Source organism: Quercus suber, unplaced genomic scaffold (genome assembly GCF_002906115.3).
Source record: "Quercus suber isolate HL8 unplaced genomic scaffold, Cork oak 2.0 scaffold_61, whole genome shotgun sequence".
In the NCBI taxonomy this organism is placed as follows: domain Eukaryota; kingdom Viridiplantae; phylum Streptophyta; class Magnoliopsida; order Fagales; family Fagaceae; genus Quercus; species Quercus suber.
The window spans coordinates 1,774,708-1,790,305 of NW_027069526.1; the positions used below are offsets into that span (position 1 = coordinate 1,774,708).

Here is a 15,598-nt window from a genome sequence, read left to right on the forward strand (position 1 = left end):
TATGACAGCAGGGTCTTCTAGCATTAACTCACATAGCAAGAAAACATCAATGCTCTTTCTTAAGAACTGGACGAGGCCTTGCTTCGTCTTCTCCTTTATACTTGCTCCAATTTTGGTAAGCTTCTCGGGATTACCCTTTTCTAGAGGGATGTGTTCTAGTTCTTTAGTGGGCTCTGCATTAACCCTTCTTTCCTCTATATTCATCGTCTGCACATACTCGTCCATGGCCAACATAGCTAAGTAGCATTCCCTGGTTGCTGATCTTCTTGTACTTGCCCTATTCCATAATCTATTGGAAACTTGACAGATAGGTGGTAGGTGGATGCCATTGCTTTCCAACTATTCAGAGTTAGTAGTCGAATGATGGCATTGTAGGAAGACGAGCAATCCACGATGAGGAAGTTTACTTCTTTGGCTATCTATTGTGGATACACTTCTACCACTATAGGTAGAGTAATAATTTCTACTGGTTGTATTTCATTCCTCTAAATTCTACGAAGGGAGAATTCATTGGACGAAGTTGTCTTGTCCAAGCCTCATTTGCTGGAAAGCGGAATAATACAGGATTTCTGCTAAACTTCCATTATTTATCAACACCTTTCTAGTCGTGTAATCTGCAATGAGCAAAGTTATGAAGATTGCATCGTCATGTGGGTGATGATGACCCTTCAAGCATCTTCGTCTGTAAAAGTAATAGCCTGCTCATCTGCCCCCCTCCCCGTCGTTGGTGGTCGTCCAAAAAGTTGGACGTTCTACACCACATTCAGGTAGGTTTTCTTTAACTTAAAGCACTGCCCTGCTAAAGTTTCTTCTACAATGACTCTTATTTCTCTAAGTGGGGCCGTGATAGCTCTTCTACATTTCCTTTCAAGTTCTCGCCTTTATGATCTCATCCAAAAAATTCCTCAGTTTTTCTTGCCTGATAAGATTCTCTATTTGCTGCTTCAAGGCATAGCACTCATCTATGTCATGCCCATGGTCTCTGTAAAAGCGGCAATACTTTTTCTTATTGCACTTGTTAGGATCTCCCTTCATCTTCTCTGGTCACTTCAAGGATGGATCATCCTTGATCTACATAAGCACTTGATCAAGTGGAACATTCAAGGGTTTGTAATGCTAACCTCTTCCTGAAGACGAAATTGTCTTTTTGCTGTCTCTATCCTTCTTTTCTCCTATTCGGGCCTTTTTTGGATGAGGACCTTGTTCAAGATGATGTGAGAAGTCTGCTTCCATTCGTTTTGCTCTCTTCCTCTTCTTGGCAATGGTCACATCCTCTGTATTCATAAAGTTTTAGGCTGAATGGACGAATTTAGCTATGGTTTGTGGCTCTTGATCATAAAGCTTGTGGATGAACAAATCTGAACTAACTCCATTGTGGAAGACTACCAACATCAATTTATCATCCATCTTGTCTACTGTCAGGGCTTCTCTATTGAAGCGAATGATGAAGGACCACAAGCTTTCATTTTCTCCTTGTTCTATAGTCAGCAGGCTAGACGAGGAGCGTTTATGCCTTTGCCCTCTAATAAAGTTGTTGACAAACAACTTACTAACTCCTCGAAAGAACCAACAACATTCAGAGGTATTTTACTGAACCATACCTGTGCTAGCCCCCATAAGGGTGGTTGGGAAGGCCCTATACATTATCTCATCTTGAACTCCTTGAAGGTGCATTGTGGTCTTAAAGGTTGCAATGTAGTCACACGGGTCACGCGTTCCATCATATGAATCCAATGAAGGCATCTTGAACTTGGAAGGTAGGGGATGACTATTAACGGAAGCTACGAAAGGGGAATCGGTTCGATGAACTAAATCATCTACAGGATTTGTCCTTCTCATATTCTCCCTCATTTCATCCATAGCCCTCCTCATTTGATCCATTTCCCTTTCTAAATGTGGCACCTTACGCGATGTTGTCCCCTTTGAGTGGCTCTCATGTTCCACATTTTCTCTCCTTCTCTAACTTCTTGACTCTGAGCTTGTCCTTCCACGTACCTTTCATGACACTGCTTTCTCTGGTTTATCTCTTGAGTCAACTCTTGATTCTAATGAGTTAACTTGCCATGGTGGCTGTCATGGATTGCATTTGTTGGAAGGAAGGCGGTTGCACAATGGCGCTAACTGGTGAGCGCGATTAGGGTGGCTGTAAGCGTTTATACTCTCCTAGTGGCCATTGATCTTGTTCGACCATACAGCCTTTTAGTCAAAGAAAGATAAATTGTAAAAACACAAATTTAGTTTTCCCACAGACGGCGCCAACTGATGGTGCACAGAAAATCAGTGGGATGAATGCTCCAGGCTCCAATAGATTAATTGTTGTTTGAAAGGCCTGAAAAGAAAAAAACACAAATAAAAGGTGACCGGGGGAATCAGCCAAGAACCTTTTGAGACTTAGTTTTTTTTTTTTAATTAATTAATTAATTATTTATTTATTTCTAGAACTCAAGAATTCCAACTTTTGAGGAGTCATAAAAACTTACTTTTGTTTGATGTGGATGAGTCTTTATATAGTGAGTCCCTTGGAGTGATTACTTGATTGGTAACTTCCTCAAACCGTATGGAAGTTACAAGGTTCAGACCTAACTTCTACAATTGCTATAGAAGTTAGAAGACTTAATCTTATCTTCTATAACTGCCATTAGAAGTTAAGAGTTTAGTGATAAGTTAAAGTGAGGATTTCACTCATTCTTTGAAACAATAGAACGTGGTTTGAATTATAAGCTTTTGTGTATAAATTCATTCCGAAGATTTTCTAAGTGTTGAGGGATCGTCCAGGTGTTTCTATGCTAGACGACCTTCTTAGATTGGACGACCTCCTCATGATGGACGACCTTTCTGGAGTTGGAAAACATCTTGGATGAACTAGAGATGACCTAATTTTTGTAGTTTCTTATATGATTTGGACAACAACTCAAGGACGAGATATACTTGTTTCTTATCCCCATCAGTTAATAATTTGCATTTATTATAATTTAGAAATATATATATTTTTTTCAAACAAATAAAAAAGATAAATTTTAGAGATGAGCAGTAATTGTAATTTCTTTTTTGAAAGTGAAGGGAAAAAAATCTTAAATTTTAGGAATTCTCTTTTTGAATTCAAAATGAAATTTGTTATTTGGCATTTATGACCATATTTTTAAATGAAGACACCTTCATTAATGAGGGTATTTTTGAACCACATAAAAGTCTAATTGAAAGAGGGGGATCCTTTTATATATAGTACTAGTCTCTGAGCACTCGCTTATGCATGTGTTCTTCTATTTTTTTGGATAAAAGTTAATAATTTACATCTATTATAATTTAGGAATATATTTTTTAATTTTTCAAACAAATAAAAATGATAAGCTTTAGAGATAAGTCATAACTATAATTTATTTTTTGAATGTGAAAGAAAAAAATCTTAAATTTTATGAGTTCTATTTTTTAATTCAAAATAAAATTTGTTATTTGACATTTATGACCCTAATTCTAAATAAAGTTACAATTCATTAATAAGGGTATTTTTGAATCACATAAAAGTCTAGTTGAAAGAGAGAAATCCTCTTATATATAGTATAGATAGATAAACAAAAATCATTTTATTTAATCAACTTAAATAATATAATTTCAATTGTAATTTAGTTAAAAATTATTAACACATCTTTGTCAAGAGGAGAAAAACATTTATTGCAGTATTTGCTATATATATGGAAAAAGAATAATTAATTGTAACAAGTTTGAGTTTGTTTAGCAAGAAAATGAAGTAACCACCATACATCCTTGGTACGATAGTTACTCCACAAGTATAAGTGCTTACGGGGTGTGGGGGCAAGAGTCGGAGTTCAACTCTCCAGGAGAGAGCTTTACACATATAAACTTTTTTTTTTTTTTGAGAAAGAAAATGAAGTAGACTTTTTTTTTTTGAGATCTGAAAATGAAGTAGACTTGAGCATATGTTTTAGTTTAGTAATAAACTTAGCTTATATTCAAAATAAAATTAAAATGGCCAATTTTAAACTATTAATACTCGGCGGCTCAACTCAGCTAGGCTCATTTCCAATTAAATGAATAATTGGAAACGACGACGGTTCATTGTCGTTTAAATAATTCATGAGTCCACAATTCATTATGAACGCGCTCGCATGTGATCCTCACTACCCAATGGCCTTTCCAGAAAATTCGGTACGTCTGTAGAGGAACACATGCCACCATTCCCACTATAAAACCAGACCACTTACGAAATTCTAATGTTATGTATCTGTTTCTACCAGCAGGTTAGGGCTCTGAATCGAACGTACTTTGTTCTTCTCATCCTACATTCAAACATGGCAACTGCATCAGGTAATTCATTTTCTCCAATCTTCCCTTATTGCACATGTATCAATGTGTTAAGAATAATTTAAATTTTCCCCAGTACTAAGTTTTTGTCATGTGGGTATCTGCTTGATTTATTGTTTCTCTGTCTGTGTAATTCAAATTCAATATGATTTAATTAAATTTTTTTTTTTTATCATGTGGGTATTCAAATTTTTCTTTAGTTAATTAGAGAAAAAGTATAATTTGCTCTCATTTCTGAAGGGTTAAAAAAAAAAAAAAAATAGCACATGGATTTGTATTTGCTGTTGTTTATTGAGTGGCTGAAGCTAATAGTTGTACTTGCTATGAATATTTGGACTACACTTGAAGCCTTTTTTCCATCTTCATGTAACCCATGTAAAACAGGTCTGAAAATTTTATGCTGAAGTTGTCAAAATAATTTAATAATATGATAATTCACTGAAATGGTAGATTTTCATTTGAAGGGATGTTTATGTACTGTAGTTGTAGTAGTGTCTTAAGTTTGAAGTTAGAAACATTGAACATGAGGAGTACAGGTCATTTATGGTAAACTGCAGTGGCTGCCCTTGTTATTTTGACCTTTTGGTGACTGTTTCTATCATGAATATCTATCTTTGGTTAATCTGTTTTACTTCCTGGGTGTTGCAGTGGCTTTCAAATCTAGAGAGGATCATCGGAAGCAGCTTGAATTGGAGGAAGCGCGTAAAGCTGGGCTTGCGCCAGCAGAGGTTGATGAAGATGGGAAAGAGATTAACCCTCACATTCCTCAGTATATGTCGTCTGCACCTTGGTATCTTAATGCCGAGAGACCAGTAAGCTTCACACATATTTAGTTCAATACAACCCTTCTCACACATATAAAGGCACTATTCTCATCAAGGATTTTCTACCTTTTTCTTTGTTAGAGTTTAAAACATCAAAGGAAATGGAAATCGGATCCAAATTATACAAAATCCTGGTATGATAGAGGTGCAAAAATATTTCAGGCAGATAAATACAGGAAGGGAGCATGTGAAAAGTAAGTGGACCTTGCATGTACTGTTTCCAAGTTCATGTTGGTTGCACTAAGGAATTTTACATTCTTGACTGAGATATGGAAAAATGCTTTCAGTATTGGGCATGAAAAGTTTATTGATAGTGTAATAGTGATAATGACTGGGGGAACCTGTCTGTAGCACTATAGGTCTCCATTGCTCATGACTCTCATGGGCATTAGATGAAAATACAAATTGAGGTTGTATTTTTTGAGGTGTTGCCAGAGCACTTACTGCCCTTGGGCATTAAGTAGCCTTTGGTAACTAGTACTAAGCGGAGTCATAATCATCTTATCATCCTAAGTTTTACCTTTCCTCTGTTTTTCTTGTAAGGGAAATATATGTTTTTGATAGGTAAAATAGGGGGACGGGCTAGTGGGCTACAAACCTCAGTTCCCTGGCACCCCAAGAGGTGCTAAACTACTGTTTTCTCTTGAACTCGAACTCCTAAAGGCAATATTATAATATAGTACAATCTTGTGATCATCTTATCTCTACTTTGTGGTCCCCTGTTCTATACTCCCCCAAGTATAAGATGTACAGAACTAGAGAACACATTCATTGTTATGCCAAACGCAAACTCAGACATACAAAGCCAGAGAACAAATTCATTATTTTGAGGGCATTTAGAGTAAATTTATCTACTTTGAACTAAAATATGAGTCATCTGACATGTAATAGTAATTTGTTTGAACAAGTAATATAGTACAAAGCTTAGTCACCTTGGTTATTGAACAACATGACTTCAATGATTTTTTTTTCTCCATTTTGATTTGCTTATAGCTTCAGTTAAATGTACTTTAGCCCCATATCAGTTAAAATAAGGCCTCTATGAAATATAGGAACACACAAGAGAGTACTGCTTAGGGCTTTCTTGCTTTTGCATCATTAAACTTTGAAAAGCCTACATGGTAGTCTCTATGTCCTAATATTTACTTGATATCTAGAACTGTGAATACATATCGGGAAATGAGATGTTGTAATTTTGTAGCTTTTCTTTTATTCCTGTTGTCATTTACTATATTAAGGAAGAAAGTTTAAATTATTTATGGCGTATGATTTTATGATACTAAATTTGACGACAGAAGGAAAATTTTCCTCTCTTTATGACCTGTTTCACTGGTATTCTGTATCATGTAATGCGGTAAAGCTGTGATTCATGAAGGATGTGGATTTTTCATTTTCTCGCTACAGCTGTGGGGCAATGACACATAATGTGAAGTTATGCATGGAGAGGCCACGCAAGAAAGGAGCAAAATGGACTAACATGCACATTGCACCTGATGAAAAGATAGAGACTTTTGAATTGGATTATGATGGCAAACGGGACCGATGGAATGGTTATGATGCAGCAACTTATGCTCGCGTCATTGAGAGATATGAGGCAAGGGATGAGGCCCGAAGGAAGTACCTAAAAGAAAAGCAGCTGAAGAAATTAGAGGAGAAAAACAATAAGGGGAATGGGGAAGGTAATGTTAGTGATGAAGATGAAGATGAAGATGCTTTGAAAGTTGACGAGGCCAAGGTTGATGAAAGTAAACAGATGGACTTTGCAAAGGTTGAGAAGCGTGTTCGTACTACAGGTGGTGGAAGCACTGGAACTGTCAGGTGTGTTTTCTTCAGTTTACCGTCTTAGATATTTGTTTGTTGTTAAATTGGAAACATATTCTGTCCACTGGCATAGCATTCCTTTACAATAATAATTTTGCATCATTGTTTTTATTCTGTCCTTTTATTTCAGAAATTTGCGTATTCGGGAGGACATAGCAAAATATCTTCTGAACCTTGATGTCAACTCTGCGTATTATGATCCCAAAACTCGGTCCATGCGTGAAGATCCTCTTCCCGATGCTGACCCGAATGAGAAGTTTTATGGAGTGAGTGACTAGGGATATTGTGGACGTTATTTTGAAATATTTTGTAGTTGTCTATGTGTTAAATGTCACATGATTTTGATTTGTTGACGGTTATATTACAGGGAGATAACCAATACAGAGTTAGCGGGCAAGCTATGGAGTTCAAGCAACTCAATATACATGCCTGGGAGGCATTTGAGAAAGGTCAAGATATTCACATGCAGGCAGCTCCATCGCAAGCTGAATTGCTCTACAAAAATTATAAGATCATTAGGGAGAAATTGAAATTACAAATGAAAGATGCCGTTATGGAGAAGTATGGCAATGCTGCAACTGATGCTAAACTCCCAAGGGAACTTCTTATGGGACAGACTGAGAGACAAGTTGAATATGATCGTGCTGGGAGAGTTATAAAAGGCCTGGTATTACATTCTGTTAAACACATTCTTAAAAAATTTGTCTTGTTTTGAAAAATTTGGCAGAGTTGAATATGATAATGCTGGCAAGCTGCATTATATTTTGAAATCTTCTTTTATAATTTAATTCAGTAAAACTTTAATTCATCCCCATAGGATTGGCTTGTAGAAATTGTTGATCATATAGCACTATCTAGGGTGAAATAGCATTAGACATTCAAGAATTTGTTTCCCTTTTTCATTTTTTTATTTTATTTATTTTTTATAAAAGGTGACTCGTACTAACAATTTTATTGTCTTTCAATTTGTCCTGTCATTTGTAACAATTTTAAGTTTTGGGACTGGTCGATAATTTCAATGAAATCACTTTTTTGAGTAAAAAGGGAAAAAAAGAGAGGATTGCTGAAGACGTGGGAAATGAACTTTCACAAAACATGGAATTGATTTGTCCTTATAGAGTCAGGATGAGGTTGAGGAAACTGGATTGGGTTTGAAACTTTCTGAGCTTTTAATTGCTGTTTTTAGTACTTACAATGAGTGGAAAGACTTACAAACAGGTTTTTGAAATTGCTGGAGAATGTGGGACGTATGTACAATTGCTTTTTTCCTATAATGATTATAGAGTGTATCTTCCTTTTGAAGAACATTAATAATTGTAACCTTTATCACATGGCGTCTGACCTTCAAAATTTATATATTTACCAGTGTTCTTGCCCTGAATAGATATGCAAAGAGATACAATAATATTTCGCTTTGAATCACACTTTCTACTAATTGTCAATTTTACCTGACCATTCAGTTCTAGCTCATTTGAACTTTGAATGGACAGAATGGTGAAGCATTTTCTATGTTGTTTTTTCTCTACTTTTTTTTTCAGTTTTTAATATTGGATGCATGCAAAAGGAGGATTTTAACTTATTTATTTCTTGGTTTATTTTTGAAGGAGACTTCTCTTCCTAAAAGTAAGTATGAGGAGGATGTGTATATTAATAACCACACAAGTGTTTGGGGTTCATGGTGGAAGGATCATCAGTGGGGTTACAAGTGCTGTAAGCAAACAATACGGAACAGTTATTGCACTGGTGCAGCTGGAATTGAGGCTGCTGAAGCTGCAGCGGACCTAATGAAGGCTAACGTTGATCGTAAAGCAGCATCTGAAGGTTAGAACCTTTAATTTGTAATTTTAGAATATATGTTCACTTTTTCTATGTGCAAAATTTATCTTGACAAAGTTCACATTTTTTTCATTTGCTGATTTTGGACGTTTCCTATATTTCATCAAAGTCCACATGATTCTACTGGTTTCTCATTGGAATCCAAATTTCAACACAAGTTTCAGTCCTTTATTTTAATCTCTGTGCTTTAGTGATTGTACTTGTTTATATTCTGGGAAGCACAAACACTTTATTTGGGGTGCCATACCTGTGTCGTTCCGGTGTCGTAACTGCTATGTCATGTTAAATTTCTCAAAAATTACTTATGTCACCATGTCTTACCTGTACCTGTACATGGACACTTCTTAATGAGTTATGTAAATTCCTTTTTGTTTTTGATATGATTGCGTACATTCGCATTCTGATTTGATCTTCAACTTGCATGCAGAGACACCTGTTCCAGAAGAGGAGAAAAGGCTTGCTACTTGGGGAAATGATGTACCTGATGACTTGCTCCTTGACCAAAAACAACTCACTGAGGCCCTTAAAAAGGTGAATTTGGGATTTTTTGATCTTTTCTACTTCTGCTTCCAATTTTTTAAAATATTATTGAAGATATAAATTATTGTTTGCATAATTTTTACTAGAGATATGATTGGTTTTGTATGTATTGCTATTGCTTATGCATGTAATGTTTGGCCAGGAGGACGAAAGGAAGAAGGAAGAGAAGGATGAAAGAAAGCGCAAGTATAATGTGAGATGGAATGATGAGGTATCCTTATTATCATTCAACTGTTGTTAAGGCCATTACTTGTGAAGTCTTGGATCTGGTTAATTTCTTTTCCATTGTGTCTTCTACATCATGTAATGCCTTTTGTAGGTTACTGCTGAGGAGATGGAGGCATATCGGATGAAAAGAATACATCATGATGATCCCATGAAGGATTTTCTGCACTAATGTTGTCTCAAACTTGCCTTTTAGCTGGATTCTATGAGCTGGGAAAACTTAATTTAGGATATTGTCAAAGCAGACTTGATATCATTTCCTAAATCTGCTGTTGTTGGGGCTTTTTGAACTATTTGTTATGATTTTTGTTTAATGTGCATATATGTAGGAGGAAATCATAGGGAGCACATTCTGTATTTTCATGGACTCATTAATGTTAATAAAACTTCATGTAATTTGTGGGAAAAGAAGTTACAACAGTCTACGTTTGTTAATGAAATACTAAACCGAAAAATAGAATAAGTGAAAGAAATGTTGTAAAGCACAGCTTTTCTTTGTGGGGGTTAGGGAGTAGTTGGTTTTGGAGAAACAACCCGTTTAATAGGGGATTATATGTTGGCTTAAATGTTCTTAGGAAAATGTCTTCTGCAAAATCTTTAAGGGAGCTTCCAGCATGACAATTAGTTGGAGTTCTGGCATGGCTATCCCTTATAGGATGGGGGTAGATGCCAATCAGGCTACTAGTCCGTTGGCAGTAGTTCTTATACTTGAAACTACAGATATATCCACTCATTAAATCAACCAATGAGTAAATGATAACGTAAGTTGTAAGATTATTTTCTATTCTTGAGTTCCAATATTTACTTCATTTTTCTGTATGATTCTTAGTAATTTTTTAAGATTCTTTGTGTTTATCATCATTAACATGGACTAATTAGTTTTCTCTCTTAATAGAACTGATTAATTGTGAAATTCAGTGTTTAGGGGCCTTAATTGAAGTGGTCACTTTGTTTGAATCCCGTATTTCTTAATTTCAGGGTTACAGACGTTGGTTTGAAAAAGGCAGGTGCAAATGTAAAATACACTGAACTCTTAAGCCTTTGCCAGGTAATCATTACAAACTTTTATGATTGCATTGCAAGTTCTTCAAATACAAACAACTTTGGTTTATTTTCCACACTAATTAAACAAATCACTCCCCATATGTATGTATCAAATCACCAAATTCAAAAAGCCACATGAAAAGAATCATTGGCGAGAATACACAAGAAGCCCTAGACAACTCAGGGTTGCTATACACTTTCATAATCATACTCATTGCAAAATCATTGTTTTCACTCCACCCCACAGGGTGAAAAAAAAAAAAAGGGAGAAAACCTCAAACCATCAAGTACCTGTTATAACTTTCATATTCTGTATTGAAAGATAGAAGAAAATATGAAAGTAACAAAAAAAAAAAAAAAAAAAAAAAAAAAAAAGAAAGAATGAAAAATTTAATTTTAGGCACTGCGGGCTAACATCTCCTGAAACTCAAGATTTGACCTTTCCTTCTGGAGCTTCATCTCTTCATGAAACTTGGAGATGAACTCCTCTGCCCTTTCATCCACTCGGAGATGCGGTGATGAAGCAACCACCACCTTCCAGGCATCCTCAACACTATTAATATTATTGGTATTTGTTGGTAAAACCTTCTCGTCGAGCACTTTTTTACCTTTGCTTGTTTCAGCATGAGCATGCATATTCTTGGTATACACTGTCACAGGTTCATCAAAGAGCTCGTCTATGTGTATAGCAGAAAAGTTCTTTTGAGGCTGGTTGTGGTGGTAGTAATGTTGGCTGTATCTATAGGAGGGTTTGGTGAGAGGGTGTCGTTTGAAAAGGAAGCGGAAGCAACGCATGGCAAGGAGGCGGTGAGTGGTGGTTTTTATGGTTTTGGAGATCTTGAGCTTGTGGAATTTGGATTGGAGTGTGATGGTGAAGCTCTTCCACGCTTTCTTAGCGTGGTGTAGCTTCTTTGCCAAGCTCCAGCGGGACATTAAAATGTTGCTTAGTATTAGTATAATGTGATGATGAACTGTTCTTTGAAGGGAGAGGCCTAGGAAGCAGGAGGTAGGGTGGGATGTTATAAATTATTTGAAGATTTTGCATCACATAGACTGAACTTGGGTGGTTTTTATGGAAGGCGCTTGATACTCTATTGATTTTTCTTTTTCTTTCTGAGAAATTTACCAAAATGGTACACTATGGATTTCAAAAAAGAAGCAAAAGGTGTTTTTGTAAGGGGCAATGGTGGCATTGGAGCTGTTGAGAAATGAAGTGTTTTCTTAGACGAGCAGTTTTCACTTTCGGCTGTCTTGGGGGCCAGCCGTATTAAGAGAGCAATCTTGGGTCCTAAGTTTAGTGAGTGACGAAAGCGCAATCCTGTAAAGCGCACTTGTTTAGTATTATTGGTTTTGTATAGTGCAATCTCACTTTTGAGACCTAATGGTGGGCTCCAAGGCCATTATTATAGAATGAATGTGGCTTTTATAATCCCCCCCCCCCCCCCCACCCCCAAAAAAAAAAAAAAAAAAAAATTGAGAGCTGGGTGTAGTAGTGGGCAATTATAGAATATATTTTAGAAGTATAATAAATGTGTATAAGATAGGTTAAAAACTGACTGCTTTCAAAATTTTCTCTTTTAATAAATAAGATTGAATTTTAGCTTATGGTATTTTCATGATAGTTGCTCTTTATTTACAGGCTAAAACATTAGCTAGTTTTTAGTATAGACAGTATTTGAACTCCGAATTTTCTTATTTGATAATATGAGACCTTGTCAGTTCTTTATTTGTTTCAACAATGATGTTTTTTAGAAAATGAGTCATTTTTAAAAAAACATTTTCCATAAAACAATTTTATTTTCCTATGTTTGGTAGTAACTTTTAATGAGTTGAAAAACAATCTCATAACTTTTCGTATTTTGCTTGTTGTGAGATAAAGTTGTTTTTTAAAAAAAATTAGTGAAAAACGATATCTTAAAATAAGCCATACTCTTTTATGTTGACTAAAGATAGTTTTCTTTTGACTCATTTATTCTAATGTTACCAAACACTAAAAAATACAGAAAATTATATTTACACAATGTTTTCGATCGAAACAAGTAGAAGTGTTAGTTTTATGTAATTTTGAAGATGCAGCTCCCTAAACCTTTTGGTTTGGAATAACTTCAGCACGTTTAATGCAAGAAAAAGAAAATACTTACCATCACTTCTCAATTATTTTTCTTAAGAGTTTACCTTTACCAAATCAGAGGTTGGTCCAAAATGATCTTTGAGGATGCCTCTAGAAGCAGCGGTTGTCTTGTCTACCATGGAAGTTAAAGTATATCCTGTCCTCTCACCTTTAATTTCAGAAAATTAAATAATAGAAATTACACATGGGAGTTCATCTCCAAGTTTCATGAAGAGATGAAGCTCCAGTAGGGACTACCATAAAAACCAAACAACTTTTCGTTCATATAGTATACAAGACAGCTTCAAACCACGTTGAAGGAGCCTAATATTTCTTTTTTTTTTTTTTTTTTGGCCCTAAAAACACCACAATGTATGACTATGGACGGCCATACACTTGCCTTTCCAACTTGTATAGATACACAAAACTAATTCGTTGCTTTGTTCTCGAGAAAAAGCAATGGTCATCCTTTTTCTATTTGGCTTTACAGAACTTATGACCCTTTACACTTCAAATTCATGTCCTATATCTTTTATTTTTCCCCTTCGCCTACTTGTCACATACCTGAAAGTCATATTTATATAATAACCAAATAAAACATGTGTTTCTCCCAAAAAAAAAAGAAAAAAAAAAGTATATGCTAATGCAAATAGGAAAATGAAAATGGTATCCATAACAAAACTTTGAGAAGAATCAATATAGAAACATGAGCATTAGTGGTTAGGAAACGCAAAACCTATAAGTCTATCATACGTGAATAATAAAAAAATAGATATAGCACACCAATTACATAGGTTCGGCAGCCGTTCATATTTAAAAGATATCCACTTTTCGTTTCCATCTTCCAAAGAAATAATTCTACCACAACACACTGATTTTGATAGAGAAATGATATGTCTATAACATTTTTACAACAAAATTTAAGTGGCAAGTTGTTACTGGTTATTATTGTTGGGGCAAAAATGTAATTTTAGTGTTAGTTTCAAATTTGAACTAATAACAACTAACCACCTGTGATTTGTTATAAAAATGTTGTAGACGTAGCATCTCTTATTTTGATATGTTAATGATAACTCGAACTCACATAAAATCTCCCCCATCCCTTTTCAAATCATCAGACTTGCATAGCTTTCCAATATTAGAATAGAGGAGAAAATGGGCAAATGCCCCTTTCAAAAAAAAAAAATCAAGTATTTTGCTCCATTTTCTGTTTTGAAACTCAATTTTTTTAAAATCGAGTTATAAAAAAAAAAATTCTGGAGCCCTATAGTGGCGTTTTTAAGGGGTCTATAGTGACATTTTAAGGACCTATAGTGGCATTTTGTAACTCGATCTCTATGAAGTCGAGTTACATGCAAATTTTTTTTTTTTTTTACCTATAACTCGACTTTATGAAAATCGAGTTACAAAACGCCACTATAGGTTTTTAAAACATCACTATAGGCTCCTTAAAAATGCTGCTATAGAGCTTAACTCGATTTTGAGAAAATCGATTTTCAAAAGAAGAGCATTTCCTTAATTAATTTGAGAAAGAGGTCAAAATGCTGGATTGTTTTTTTAAAAAGGGCAAATACCAATTTTTTTCCTTAGAATAGATACCTTTAGCAACCTCTCTGTTCATGAACCTGATAGGAATGTTATGAACTTAAACCTAGAATGCTGCTTGGTTAAAAGCTAAGTCATGTATATGCGTGTCCTTAGAAGCACCACCAAGTGTTTGTCAAGACTCTAAGGCTCATTTGCAATTACTCGATCCATTCTTATATTGTTATCAAAAATGAAAAGAACAATGTTATCGCCCAAAACTAACGTCATGTTTGGTAGGTTGTAATAGGCACTGTAATGTAATAGTTATTCCTATAGTTTAGTTATTCTTTAGTTTGGTTATGTTTTTATTACAAGGAATAGTAATTCCTTATGAATAACTATTCTTCAAAATGAGGAATAACTATTCCTCTTTAAAATGTTGTATTAGCTATTCCTTAGTAAGTGCAATAATTTCAAAACTTAATATATTTCCAAATAAACAAACTTTCCATATACATCTAACAATTATAAAAATAAAAAATCATAAAAGAATAACACATATCTCTCTTAAATTTAAAAATAATATTTTTTAAGGAGATATAATTGTATGAATAAAATATTTTCTAAAATAAATGTTAAGTTTTATTCTAATGTTATAGCTCACAACCAAACTAATGAATATGTTTAGTTATTACATTACAACATACTTTATTACGAGTAATAAAGATTACAATTCATGTCGTAATCTCTATTCAATGTACCAAACGTACCCTAAGTCATTTCTCGATCTCCATAATTGATTAAAAGTTCTAGCCACCGATTTAGTGTTTAAAACCCTTTTTGTAAAAAACTTTGCCGCAAGAATAAATTCTTCAGAAGCCAATTCTTTGCGTAGATGGAAGCCACTACCCTCTTGGTCAGAGAGGGATAGCCGGTTCCAACCTTTTGTTATATCTTCCATGGTAGAGAAGGAGAGATGTGTTTCCCAAACCCCAAAGGAAAAGAGAACCCACAAGCCCTATATATAAAACACACATTACCTAAGGGAACAGAAGAGCCTTCAAGAAAGAAGGAACCCGAAATTCTACCGCCTAGGAGAAGTTGAGAGCGCCCAACTTTCACTAGCGATAGAGACACCCCACTCAATATACATTTAGATTAATCTGCAAGTGTAGCACTTGTTGATATCGATAGTAAGTATGTGGATCTTCCAAATTTGCTTTGATTTATTTATTTTAGGTGTGTGATGTACTGAGTTTAGGCTTAGTTTGTTTGATTTTGGACTTAGGCACGGTTAATTATTTGGGTATGCATTTGGATTTGGATTGTTAAATACTTGAACTTTGATTTA

The 15,598-nt window shown here is 34.9% G+C and overlaps 2 protein-coding genes across 3 annotated transcripts; one reads left to right on the top strand and one right to left on the bottom strand.

Moving 5' to 3' along the window:
- The first annotated feature begins 4,197 nt into the window (after positions 1-4,197).
- LOC111991598 (pre-mRNA-splicing factor SLU7-like) lies at positions 4,198-10,999 on the top strand. Of its 2 annotated transcripts, XM_024023383.2 has the most exons (10): positions 4,198-4,323; positions 4,969-5,132; positions 5,226-5,338; positions 6,549-6,962; positions 7,096-7,231; positions 7,333-7,632; positions 8,570-8,786; positions 9,229-9,332; positions 9,484-9,552; positions 9,661-10,999. In XM_024023383.2, the coding sequence occupies exons 1-10, from the start codon at positions 4,230-4,232 to the stop codon at positions 9,736-9,738; spliced, it is 1,689 nt and encodes a 562-aa protein (XP_023879151.2). In that variant the 5' UTR covers positions 4,198-4,229; the 3' UTR covers positions 9,739-10,999. The 2 variants fall into 2 exon arrangements, with proteins under 2 accessions (XP_023879151.2, XP_065628724.1); XM_065772652.1 differs by lacking the exons at positions 4,198-4,323; positions 4,969-5,132 and having other exon boundaries at positions 5,227-5,338; positions 6,505-6,962.
- A 7-nt stretch (positions 11,000-11,006) lies between these two features.
- On the bottom strand, positions 11,007-11,785 carry LOC111991599 (uncharacterized). Its single transcript, XM_024023384.2, has one exon. It carries the CDS (start codon positions 11,541-11,543, stop codon positions 11,007-11,009), a length of 537 nt encoding a protein of 178 aa, XP_023879152.1. The 5' UTR covers positions 11,544-11,785.
- Between the last annotated feature and the right edge of the window lie 3,813 nt (positions 11,786-15,598).